The sequence below is a fragment of the Nicotiana tabacum genome, chromosome 6 (assembly GCF_000715075.1).
Source record: "Nicotiana tabacum cultivar K326 chromosome 6, ASM71507v2, whole genome shotgun sequence".
NCBI lineage: Eukaryota > Viridiplantae > Streptophyta > Magnoliopsida > Solanales > Solanaceae > Nicotiana > Nicotiana tabacum.
In genome coordinates, this window is record NC_134085.1 from 166,026,938 (window position 1) to 166,040,214 (window position 13,277).

A 13,277-nucleotide genomic window follows, 5' to 3' on the forward strand; every position below is an offset into this window, starting at 1 on the left:
TAGTCCCTATTTGAAAAAAGAAAAGAGAAAATATTTCTTTCAAAATATTTAAGCCAATTAAATATGAAAAAATTGAAAAATATTTTTCAAAAGATATTTTTCCTCATACCAAACAGACCCTAAATAATGTAAATTATCTCCTATGGTCGTTTACAATTTAAAAAGGGAAATGTTAGTGAATTACATAATTATTAAATCAGGATTAGAGCAAATTTTATTTACCGCACCAAGAAACACACTATTAAGGGGGGGAAAACGAATTTCCTGCTCTTTGAAGAGAGTCTCCTTTTATTTCTAACTTCAAAATAAATTCGCAGTGTAATTTGGCAGCGGCGGCAATGGAGGATTGCTCATCATCCCTTCCTCCGAACAAAGCAACAACTTCTGGTGCCGCAAAATACCTAGCCGACCTCCCTTCTCGCGGCCTCTTTTCCTCCACCACTACTGTCGTCTCCTCTACTCCGGTAACATTTCCCCCCTTCCAAAACCCTAATTTTTTCACCCTTGCCCTATTCCCTTTTCTTTACTGATGCTTTATATGTGTAATTAATACAGGTTAAACATGATGTTTCACTGTACAGCTTTTTATGTTTTGAGTAGATTTAACTGTTAAATAATTATCCCAAATTTATTCTCTTTATTCTTTGGTGAGATAGATTCTGGAGTAGAAATTTTTAAAAACATCTGGAGAAGAAATTAGGTCTTATATCGGATGTAAAGTTCAGGGAGATACTAACACAAGTACACACAGTAGTATGTTTTAATAAAGCTTTATTTAGTATAGAAAAATTGTTCTAGCCCTGCCTGCCTTCTGGTGGTGATACTATTAAATCCCAGCCCAGATAGCTAAGGTTTTACATCCAAAAAGAATGGCTATCAGGGCGATGCTGAAAACTGCATGAATCTGTGTAGGATCACAAAAGGTTTTTGAAAGATTAATAAATAGGTGGCACCTCGTATCTGAGATCAACTGCCTCCTTGCACCTTTTAGAGTAACAGTCAACCTTGTCTTTCCTTATTATGTTTGTCTTCTCTGTAACATTATATTATCTATATGGACTTAACCTCTTTACGTGTTTACTATCATCTTATCTGCCCACCAGCGTAAGCTTTAAAAATTTTGGTTATTCAAGGTGAATTGATTATATTGGAAAATGTTTAGTAATGTTTCTTTCATTTTCTTTTGATCTCCACTTATTTTGAAACTTTATGCAGGGTGGTATGCGGGTATATGTCTGTGATCATGAAACATCGCCTCCAGGTCTGTTTCTGTATATTTATGCCTTTTAAATTGCTTAAGGAGCTGCAATTCTATATAAACGAATTAGCTGAGCAATCTCTTTTTATGGTGAAAATTGATTTAGCCTCTATTCTCCTGTTTTTTTGTCCTTTGAATGGATTTACCTGCATATGGTTATTTTATTGCTTAGTGTTTGGCTTCTTGGACTTTGCATATGCACTTTTGTTATAAGTCATTGTAAAGCACCGATATCCTCTCATTGTGTCTCGTCTAGTACATGGTTGGTGTATCTTAGAGATATCTCGCTATCTTGAGTCTTGATGATTCAAGCAATTTGAATGTCTTTCTCTTTTTTTCTCCTTTTAAGTTTATAATTTCTATGCTTCATTTTACCATTTTCTTCAAGGCTAGTTTGCTGCCGTCATCAATCTGGATTGAATTATGTTTCACAAAATGTTGTATATGCAGAGGAGCAGCTTATTAAGACAAACCAGCAAAACATATTGATTAGGTCTCTCATGCTTAAGAAGCAGAGGGGTGATTATAGTTCAAAAGATGGCAAAGGGATTTCCTCAAATGACAATGGTAGAAAAAGGTAATTGTCCATGTTTGTTCAGTACTATCCTATACCAGCTAGTGTACCTCTGTACAGTTAATTTATTGGTGTTGTATCTACTGCCACCACCTAATTTTCAGGACTGCTGAAAAAGCATTGGATAGTAGGGCATCAAGCAAGAAGGCTACTACCAGTAACCAAGTTGCCTCTTGCCAAGGTGAGCCCATTATTAATCATCATTTATGGTCTCTGTAGGTGGTACAATCAAAAATATTGTTAAACGAAGTGGTCTTTCATCAAAATATACTTGAATTATTGTGGTTCATAATTCTATTGCTAAATTGAAAAAGAATAAAGCAGGTGGGTATCCCTTAGCTCTCTATTACATCATCTGTTTAAATTGTCAAATTTGACTCCTAAATTCTAACTGAAAACTTTCATTGCGTTGATAAGGTATCAAGATGTATTTCCAGATATATTACTCAAAAGAACCGGCACAATACGCCTAATCGATTAGAATTGAAAAAAATTCTGTCCCTATTGTTTGAGTATCAGCGGTAATACTTTTGGGTCCACAAAATGAGAACATTAGTATTATATGCAAACATACCCTTCCATTTTATGAAGACCATTTGATTGGGCACAAAGGAATTTAAGATGTTACTTGCACCCAAGGATGTGTAGTGGTCAATGAAGTGAGTTGAGAACTATGAGGTCTCAGGTACAAAGAGGAGGTATAAACACTAGGTGATTTCTTTCCATTCGTTCAAGCCTTGGTGAACAGAGTTACTCGGTGCTTATGCTGGTGGGAGGTAGCAGGCACCCGATGGAATTTGTCGAGGTGTGCACAAGCCTGTGTTGTCAAAGGTGCGCTTAAAGCGTGCTTAAGCCCTGAAGTGAGGCTCAAAACAAGTTGAGCGCTTCGCCTCGCTTTGTGGGCGCTTTAGTCGCATCAAGGCTCTAAGGCATACTTTTCTTTGCCAATGAATATAATCCTGAAAAGGCGACATTAAACAATTGATATTTTGCTTTATTATAATTTTTTTCAATTTCTTTGTCCATATATTTTTATATATATATTTCCTTGCTTTATTAGTTTTACGGTTGTAGGCTAGGAGGTAGCTGAGTCTTGCGTTACCTTGTACTGTTGTGAGCCTAGTATGGTAGGGTTTTTGTCTGAAATAGCTAGGGGCATTGTCGTATCTTACTATTTTCGCTTTTCGGTGCAGGACCTATTTACTAGCCATCATTTTTGTTTTGCATTTTTCCTTCTGCATTTTATGTTCCTATTTTTCATATGATGTCGGTGGTGAAACTAATATTCTCTCCTTTTTGTTTTTCTTATTATCTTGAGCCGAGGGTCTTCCGGAAACAGCCTCTCTACTCCTTCGGGGTAGGGGTAAGGTCTGCGTACATACTACCCTCCCCAGACCCCACTTGTGGGATTTTACTGGGTTGTTGTTGCTTATAATTATTAGTCTTGGACTACATATACATATTTTTACTTTTTCTCCAGTTGCGCCTTTTTTCATTAAAGCCCACGCTTTAGTTGCGCTTAAAGCCCTAACGGACCTTAGAGCTTTTTTGCGCTTTTCGCCTTTGATATCACTGGCACAAGCTGGCCCGGACACCACAGTTATAAAAAAATGTTACTTGATTATTATAATTAGTAGGAGCAGTCGAAGGATATATTACATATATATTGAAAATTTATCTTGGTCGGAGAACATCACTTTTAAATTTAAATTCTAAAAGTTCATAGGAACTATAATAACTTTATTAGCAAAAATTTGGAATATTTTAGTACTATAGTAAAGGCTAATGGCTTAAAGAACCATGAAATGTTAGGAAAATCTGATCTATTTGTGATTGTATACATTCATCCACTTTTCAAGGTTAAGCAAAATCATTGAGAAGAACCTAAATTCCGTTTAGAATCAGAAGTTTGAGTTAATTGCAGAACACAAAGAGACCCAATCTCTCATCTTGGAGGTCTTCATAATGACATTGGTCAAGACCATTTTACAAATTTAATCACAGAACACAAAAGGAGAAGGTTACTCTTGCAATGAAAGAGAAAATGGACTGGGGGCTAGTGTAATTTTAAGAACTGGGAGGTCCTCGAATTATGATAAATAGAGAGGAGATTTGACTCAACTATACATTGATGACATAATGAGATGAAGTGTATTTATCATCCATAACAACAACAAGCCCAGTTTGATCCCAATATGTGGGGTCTGAGGAGGGTAGTCTGTACGCAGACCTTACCCCTACCTAATGCAGGTAGAGAGGCTGTTTCCAATAGACCCTTGGCTCAAGAAGGGCAAGAAGAGGAAGAGGGAAGCAAGGAAGGAAGAAACATGGAAGAGAAAAAGGGGAGATAAAGGATAAGTAGTATCAAATAATAGCAAGGGAATACAATACCTGAGGCGAAGAAAATCACATATCGTAATAAAAATCTAAGAATATGAAGGGACATGCACGCTACTAAGCCTATCGGTAAACACTATAAACTACCTACTAACCTTCTACTTTAATCCTCGACCTCCACACCCTCCTATCAAGGGTCATGTCCTCAGTGAGCTGAAGCAGCGCCATGCCCTGCCTAATCACTTCTCCTCAGTACTTTTTAGGCCTACCTCGACCCCTTCTCAAACTCTCCATGGCCAACCTCTCACACCTCCTGACAGGGGCATCAATGCTTCTTCTCCTAACATGTTCGAACCATCTCAGCCGCAACTCCCGCATCTTGTCCTCCACGGAGGCTACTCCCACTCTGTCCCGGATAGCTTCATTGTTAATCCTATCTCGCCTGGTACACCCACATATCCATCTCAACATCCTCATCTCTGCTACTCTCATCTTCTGCACGTGGGAGTTCTTGACTGGCCAACACTCAGCCCCTTACAGCATAGCGGGTTGAACCACCACTCGATAAAACTTACCCTTAAGTCTTAACGGCACATTCCTATCACATAGGACACCAAAAACGAGCCTCCACTTCATCCATCCCGCTCCGATGCGATGTGTGACATCTTCGTCAATCTCCCCGTCACCCTGGATAATAGACCCGAGATACTTAAAACTCGCTCTCTTGGGGATAACTTGACCATCAAGCTTTACCTCTACGTCTGCATCATGGGTCTCACTGAATTTGCACTCCAAGTATTCTGTCTTGGTTCTACTTAGTTTGAAACCTTTAGACTCCAAGGTCTGTCTCCAAATCTCCAACCTCGCGTTAACTCTGCTACGCGTCTTGTCAATCAGCACTATATCATCGACAAATAGCATGCACAAAGGCATCTCCCTTTGGATGTGACGCGACAGTACATCTATCGCCAAGGCAAACAAAAATGGGCTAAGAGCTGATCCCTGATGCAACCCCATCACCACAGGGAAATGCTCCGAGTCACCACCCACAGTCCTCATCCAAGTCTTAGCATCATCGTACATATCCTTAATCACCCTAATGTATGCTACCTGGATGCCGCAAACCTACAAACACCTCCACAGGACCTCCCTCGGAACTTTATCGTATGCCTTCTCAAGGTCAATAAACACCATATGCAAATCCTTCTTCCTCTCCCTGTACTGCTCCACTAATCTCCTTACCAGATGAATTGTTTCCGTAGTCGAATGCCCCGGCATGAATCCAAATTGATTCTCGGAAATAGACACGCACCTCGCCCTGGCCACCAACACCCTCTCCCAAACCTTCATAGTGTGACTCAATAACTTGATACCCTATAATTGTTGTAATTTTGGATATCACCCTTGTTCTTGTAAAGCGGAACCATCGTACTCCACCTCCATTCTTCGGGCATCTTCTTTGTCTTAAAAACAACATTAAACAAACCAGTGAGCCACTCCAAACCTGCCCGCCCCGCGCTTTTCCATAATTCCACCGTGATTTCGTCTGGCCCCGTTGCTCTGCCCCTGCACATGTTACACATCGCCCCTTCCACCTCCTCTACCGTAATCCGCCTACAGTACCCAAAATCCCGCCGACTCTCGGAGTGCTCCAACTCACCTAGCACAATGTGTCTATCCCCCTATTCATTCAACATTTTATGGAAGTATGTGTGCCACCTTCTCCTAATGAGTGCCTCGTCCATCAACACTTTGCCATCCTCGTCCTTGATGCACTTGACTTGGTCTAAGTCAGGGGCTTTCCTCTCCCTCACCTTGGCCAACCGGCACAACCTCTTGTCCCTGCCTTTGCCCTCGAGCTCCTCGTACAAACAAGCAAACGGTGCGTTCTTTGCCGTCGTAACTGCTAACTTTGCCTCTTTCTTCGCCTTTATGTAGCACTCCCGATAAGTCCTTTTTTCCTCCTCGTTTGTACTCTCTTCTCCAGCAGCTACCCTTATGCAATCCGCAGTCATGGACCACATACTAGACGCGTCCCCCACACTCGTCCAGGCCCTCATAGCCAACAATTTCTCCCCTAACTCCTGAGCTTTGTCCTTGGTCAAGTTACCCCACTTGATCTTAGGTTGCCTGCACCCCACCCTCTTCATCCTACTTTTCTTGATCTCCAGGTCCATAACTAGGAGCCTATGTAGGGTCGTGAGGTGCTCACTCGGGATGACCTTGCAGTCAGTGCACAAACCTTTATCGCATTTCCGGTAGAGAAGATAATCAATCTGAGTCTTGCCCATTAAATTTCGAAAAGTGACGAGGTGCTCTTCCCTCTTCGGGAAACTCGAGTTAGCTATAACCAAATCAAAAGCTCTAGCAAACTCCAACAGTGAATTATCTCCCTCATTCCTATCCCCAAAACCGTACCCGCCATGCACATCATCATAACCCCCAGCGCTAGCCCCAATATGACCATTGAAATCTCCGCCAATGAACAACTTTTCTGTGTGCGGGATACTACGCACCATCTCGTCCATATCATCCCAAAATTGCTTCTTGACCTCCTGGTTCAAACCTACCCGAGGAGCATACGCACTAATCACGTTTACAGTAAACCCACCAACTACCAGCTTAATACTTATCAACCTGTCATTTACCCTCCTAACCTCAACCACGAGCTTCCTGAGAGTCCTGTCTACTAAAATACCTACCCCATTCTTACCCCCAGTGCTCCCTGAGTACCATAGTTTAAACCCGTTTACATCTCGGGCCTTAGTACCCTTCCATCTAGTCTCCTGAACACATGCTATGTTGATCTTCCTCTTATGAAGAATCTTACCTAACATGATATACTTCCCCGTCAACGTCCCAATGTTCCAAGACCCAATTTGCAACCTAGAGGCTTTCTTACTCCCCTCCCCACCCCTGGACCCCACCCCCAGCCCCGCCCGATGACATGACCTTACTCTCACATCATTCACTACCGCCACTATAAGCAAAAGGTATTAAGTAAACACTACCACTGAGAACCAAAAACGGGAACGAAGGACTACAAGCTGCGAACCAGAGAGCTAAAAACAACTCAAAGGAGTGACTAACAGAATTAAAATGGATAGACGAAACCCTACCAATTTTACAAAGTTGAACAGAAAAATTCCAATGTACAACCAAATCAAACAAGATGTCAGTTAAATTATAATAAGAAGCAGACCCAAAAGTGATTAGTACCAGCCAAACCTACAATTTTAAATTCCAGTACCCAGTAACAGGAAGCAGATTTAAAAGTGGTGAATGCTAAAAAGAACCAAACTTTGCAATTTTCTTAAAAGTGGCTACTACTAAGAAGAACAAAACTTTGAAAAGAATAACTAAAAGGATTAACACCCAGAAACAGATTGTTTAGATTCTTTAAAGAAAAATGGGTGTAATTATACCAGTATCAAAGAACAAATATGCAATATAAAGTAATAGAGTAGGAAGATTAGAACCTGGTTTTGTCGTCAAGGAATTTAGACGCCGGAAACGTAATAACTCGTAGCTTCCGTCAAAAGTCCGGCCACCGGTGGTACTTTCTTTGCCGGCAACTGTACTTAAAATCGTTGAAACCGACACAAACTTTACCGTAAGCTTTGGTAAATTTGCAAAACAGAGTACGTCGAGCGCAAATCACAACTTTTCAATGGATTAAAAGTAGAGGATTTTTATCAAACTCAGATTTGGAGCCGCAAGTGCTTAAAATCGTTGAAATTGACATAAAAACTAATAATCATGTCAGTATTAGGTCTGCTTATGAGATCTTGCTAGAGGACTGCTTATGAGATCATAACATTTACTACCCATTCTACAAGGAAAGAATAGATTTTTGAAAGAAAAATATTTTTATATTTTATGTTTAATGTTTAAAGAAAAAAAAAGAGGAAAAAAAAATTCAAAATATACTATTCCCTTCGTTCCAGTTTATGTGAAGCTATTTCCTTTTTGGTCCGTTCCAAAAAGAATGACCCCTTTCTAAATTTGGAAATAATTTAGCTTAAACTTACTATTATATCATTAATGATAAGCTTTTATAACCACACAAATACTCCGAGCCCATTTTTGATTTGTTTAGGACCACAAATTCCAAAAGTCTTTCTTTTTTTCTTAAACTCCGTGCCCAGTCAAACAGGTTCACATAAATTGGAACGGAGGGAGTATATATTATATATATTTATGTATGTATCTAATTAGACTAGATGGTGAATACAGGCTGCTTCCAGAAAATGTGTCTTCACTCTTCGGGACATTGAGTGACATGGAAAAAAGGTGATTAACATGCCTTAGCTCTAATGATTAACATGCCTTAGCTCTAACTTCTGTATCCGGGACATTGAGTGCCATATTCCCCAAACCTCTGGGAACGTGAAAACCACTTACACTGAGGTCCATTGATTTCCCTTATAAAAAATGTGGTCTATTGATTTGACTCCAAAAGGTCCAAGAAATAGTATGTTCTCTCATCATGTTTCTTCAGGTCAGATGTACACTGGTAGAACTTCATTGTTAAATTTCCTACTCTGTCTTTGTGCAAATCTACTTGTTTGAAGTCTTTGTTGAAGCTACTTATTTTTGCAGAATAAATTCATGGGCACTATCATCTATAGTTAGTGATGTATTAAACTGTCTTAACTCCTGCAGAAACTTCAAAAACTCGTACACCTGACATACAAAATATGACTGTTGAGAGACTACGGATTCTGTTAAAGGAGAAAGGTCTTTCACTGAGAGGAAGGAAGGCAAGTATTTGCATATCCTTTAATCTTAGATAGGTTTTGATATGTTCTACTTTTTTCCTTAAAGAGCCTGTTGGTAAATCTATTCACTATACACTTTTTAAGTAGTACTTGTATGATGTGTTTTTCCCAACTTGTTTGGGATTGAGGCGTTGTCGTTGTTGTACTTGACTACTTGTATGATGTGTTTTGTTGAATATTTGGCCTATTCTGTAGCATGAAGTGTCATTCTCTTTCAATAAACTTTCTCACTATGCAATTCTGTCGGCAGGATGAACTAATTGCACGGTTAAAGGACACATGAATAAGCATATTCCAAGAGTTTGAGGCAGCTAATTCCAAATTCCATTTTGTACACCATGCAGCTGTGTGAAGCAGGCCTTCGCGTATGTATTATTTGTGTACTTTACAACTAATTAAGAGTCAACTTTTGGCCTTACAACTCTTTGTGTGCATTCGTGCGTTTCTGTGTTTTTGTTGTATGCCATAGCATTTTGTTAAATTGTGAGGGTGCACTAGATGTATGCGTTAATAGCTACATCATATATCTGATCTGTGAAAAAGTGCATGCCAACAACTTCCAAAATTTGCTACTCTTTGCAAATTCGGTATGAAACTGGTCTTTCAGAATCTACTCTCGTTAACGTATGAATCTACTCTCAGCATCCACTAGCAATTTTTGAATCTCTCATTCTACCTCTCCGTTATCTTCAGCTGCTGGTGATATTTCTGTTGTATTCAACTGAGTTTCTTTGCTCTACTACTTATGAAATCTTTTTTTTGGTGATGCATTTTAAATCCGTATGGCTCAAGCATGAACTGTACTTGAAATAATGAGTTACCTCTTTGATGAGTTGGTCAAATAATAATGAATTACTCCATTGTTCTTCATAGAAGTAACTGAAAATCTGAAAAAAATTACCAAATTATATTTGTATCTTCAAGAAGAAACACATTAGGTGGAAGGGGTATTTAATTAGGTCCGCTTCTAGTGGTCTTTTCGAAAAATCAGTAGTCCAGGTGAGCTAACTTGATACATGGGCTTGTGAGTACCAAGTACTCGTCGGAAGTAGTCGAGATGTATGTACACTGTCTCGGACATCAGCATTATCTAAAAAACGCACTTAACATTGGATATAATTGTATGTCATATTGTTGAATCCAGATTTGCCCAAACTGCTCGAGTAGAGTATCACTTTGTTCACGTATTTCATGTCGCCAATTGGCTGGGTGTTATGAGCCTCCGTTACAATTGAAATTTGTCCCCCTTAACTCTTACCACGAAGATGCAAATCTTTTAGCTCTCATACTACCTGTAATCTACTAAAATCCAATCTCTACCCACTGTATTTCCCATAATTGCTGAGTCCATGTTGGTATGAATGAAGTCGATGTTTTGACTTCACAAGTCAAATTTGCTCCCAAAGCTGATTTTAAGATCAAAACTCGTTATTTTTTTTTATGACAATAGGCAAGAATGATAAATTACACGATGAGTACTCTTACAAGAGGATTTTGCATTTAAAACTACTGAAATCCATCTAGCGATGCATCTTAGGAAGATCCAATTGTTGAATACGGACACGGTAGGTGTATAGGTCCAAATTTGGATGACCACGACTACTGACGAATACGACAAGGGACGAGATCCTTACGACACAATGTCCTGTGGTCATTGAAGACGGCGACGACTGACAGCGGTTAGAAGACGCACGACATTTGTAGTAGTGTAGGCACAACAGGAGGCAATAGGAATATACTTTCGAATATTCTCTATGTTATATCTTTTAGGGTTCAAGAGGGGGTTGCCCCTTATAAATAGGAGGAAAAGACTTTGTAAAAGGGGGATCGAGATATCTTACTGACTTTTGGCTAAGAGCATCCATTACAATATCTTTCTACATTCAAAGTTGTCATATTTACGCTTAATCATTCGGTTTCATGATATTAAGAAATATCATTCATCTTGTTCATCCGTTGCAACTTTCAATCTAAAGTTTATTATACTTGGCTGAGATTTACTTCTTCATATTCTTTAATTGATTTAATCAAAAAAGTTTCAATATCTTTTGGGTCAAAAAATTTAGCGCCGTCTGTGGAGATTTCTTTAGCTAAGATTTTAGTTTCATCTAGACTCCTGAAAGGGATAATCACCTCTTCCTAGCTTGGTACAAACCAACAATGGCAGGGAAAGGAGATGCAAGGCAAAAAGCAATAGTAGGCGTCACAACCAATCTCCCGGACACCATCAACGAAAGTAGCAAAGAGGACAACGAAAATGAAACACCAAACACCACACCCAGGGGAGACGCTTCACCTCCCCCGCACGAAAGCGTGACTGCTTCGTGCGAAAGGGAAGCCTCCACATCTGCAACAGGAGAGGCACCACCGGCAGTAAGAAGACTGCTGGAAGAATGGCTAACAAGTACTCTGAACACCATACTTGATAAACCCGCCCAAAGGGATGACAGGAATGTTGCACATGCAGATGTCACGATAGACGCTGATGAGCAAGACGCCCTCCGTACGGGTAACACTTATGTTGCTAATGACGCAGACAATGATATGCTTGCGGTCGTTTTAAAGAAAATGGAGGAGATGGAAAATGGGAATAAGGCACTTCGTGACCAAATGAAGGAACACCAAGAGAGGGTTGACAAAATACCAAGCGCTTCAAAGTTGCTGCCATAACGCGATGTTGGTCGATTCATCGAGCAACCATACAGTGAAAAAGCGGCCCCCCAACACCATTCCAAAGACCTTCAAAATGCCAGCCTACTTAAAGATATATGATGGTACTACCGATCCAGAAGACCATATCATCTACTACGTTACAGCCGTAAAAGGTAACGATCTTTCAAAGAGTAGGTACCATCAGTGCTATTGAAAAAGTTTGGCGAAACCCTAATAGGGGGAGCCTTGACATTGTACTCTCAACTGCCGGCACGCTCGGTAGCAACGTTCGAGGAAATGACAGACAAATTCGTCACCGCCTATGCAGGAGCCAAAAAGGCAGAAGCTAGGGTAAATGATATATTTTGCCGTAAGGCAGATGCACGGTGAGGGACTCAGGGACTTCTTAGCTCGGTTCAACAGGGTGAGAATGAGCTTGCCGAATATGTCAGAAGGAATAGCAGTAGCAACCTTCCATAACAGATTAAACAGAAACGGGGCGAGAGCGACCAGGAAATTGCTAAGCAGGCTCATGAAATACCCTCCAACTACTTGGGAAGAAATCCATAACGCCTACTGCACCGAGGTACGAGCCGACGACCTCAACGGTCTGACCCAACGGTTGACGTCACTTCAAACTGAAGCAAGGAAAGATCGTCGCAACGACGGTCGAAGAGATCAACTGGGGCCTCGCCTCAGTCGGGAGAGGCATCAGCCCTACGTCAGGACGTCTGCCCCGCCTCCATCGCGGCACACGGATGCTCCTCCTCGACATACAACACCATATCGACACGAGAAATGTATGCCTCCACTCCTATCCTCTCACAATTTTTGTGTTTCTCCTTCAGAAATAGTGTACGCCCTAGAGAAACTCGGTCCAAAGGTGCAATGGCCGCAAAAGATGAGACCAGACCCCAGCACTTGGAAGCCGAGCGCTTTCTGCGAATTTCACCAAGAAAGGGGTTACAAAATCGAAGATTGCATAGGACTAGGATAGGAAGTAGTACGAATGTTAAGCCAGGGACATCTGAAAGAGTTGCTGAGCGATCGAGGACGGGCTAACTTCGCCCGCGGACGCGAACAGCCCCGCGGACCTCCAAAACCGCCTGTCCCACTCACACTATACAGATGATCATCGGCGGGGGCGATGGCGCAACAATCAATCATGTCAAGTTCACCACCACACATAAACTCAAACAATCAATCACCCATGAACGGTATGATGACCTCGAAGACAGTATCATCTTCGATAAGTCAAATGCCGACGGTTTGTCTTTTCCTCACTATGATGCTCTTGTATCACTTTACGTATTGCAGATACTGATGTAAAAAGAATAATGGTAGATGACGGGAGCGGCGCGTGTATTATCCATCCTTGAGTCCTCGTGTAGATGAGACTCGAAGACAAAATAATACCACGCTGCATAACGCTAACAGATTTTAATAATGCAGTTGAACGGACTTCTGGAGAGATAGTGCTACCCATCCTAGCCGGAGGGGTCACCCTGGAAACGACGTTTCACGTCATGAACCAGGAAACAACTTACAACGCCATCATAGGGCGCCCGTGGATACACGCCATGCGAGCGGTCCCTTCCAGTCTCTATCAAGTGATCAAGTTTCCTACCCTATGGAGAATATTCAGCATTCGAGGAGGGCAACGCACCACACAAGA

General features: G+C 40.9%; 1 protein-coding gene across 2 annotated transcripts; it reads left to right on the forward strand.

Moving 5' to 3' along the window:
- The first annotated feature begins 224 nt into the window (after positions 1–224).
- On the forward strand, positions 225–9,559 carry LOC107797350 (protein LOWER TEMPERATURE 1). 2 transcript variants are annotated; one of them, XR_012710903.1, is made up of 7 exons: positions 225–464; positions 1,216–1,261; positions 1,709–1,835; positions 1,937–2,013; positions 8,406–8,462; positions 8,835–8,932; positions 9,201–9,559. XR_012710903.1 is itself a non-coding variant. In XM_075255809.1 (6 exons), the coding sequence occupies exons 1-6, from the start codon at positions 339–341 to the stop codon at positions 9,231–9,233; spliced, it is 507 nt and encodes a 168-aa protein (XP_075111910.1). In that variant the 5' UTR covers positions 231–338; the 3' UTR covers positions 9,234–9,559. The 2 variants fall into 2 exon arrangements, 1 of the variants encoding a protein (XP_075111910.1); XM_075255809.1 differs by lacking the exon at positions 8,406–8,462 and having other exon boundaries at positions 231–464.
- Positions 9,560–13,277: the final 3,718 nt, after the last annotated feature.

Excerpts from the sequence above, each read along its gene's own strand:
- LOC107797350 (XM_075255809.1), top strand. The coding sequence starts at position 339 with ATGGAGGATTGCTCATCATCCCTTCCTCCGAACAAAGCAACAACTTCT. Across the intron at positions 2,014-8,834 it reads CCAAGTTGCCTCTTGCCAAG|AAACTTCAAAAACTCGTACA; the intron begins GTGAGCCCATTA and ends TAACTCCTGCAG. Across the intron at positions 8,933-9,200 it reads TTTCACTGAGAGGAAGGAAG|GATGAACTAATTGCACGGTT; the intron begins GCAAGTATTTGC and ends TTCTGTCGGCAG.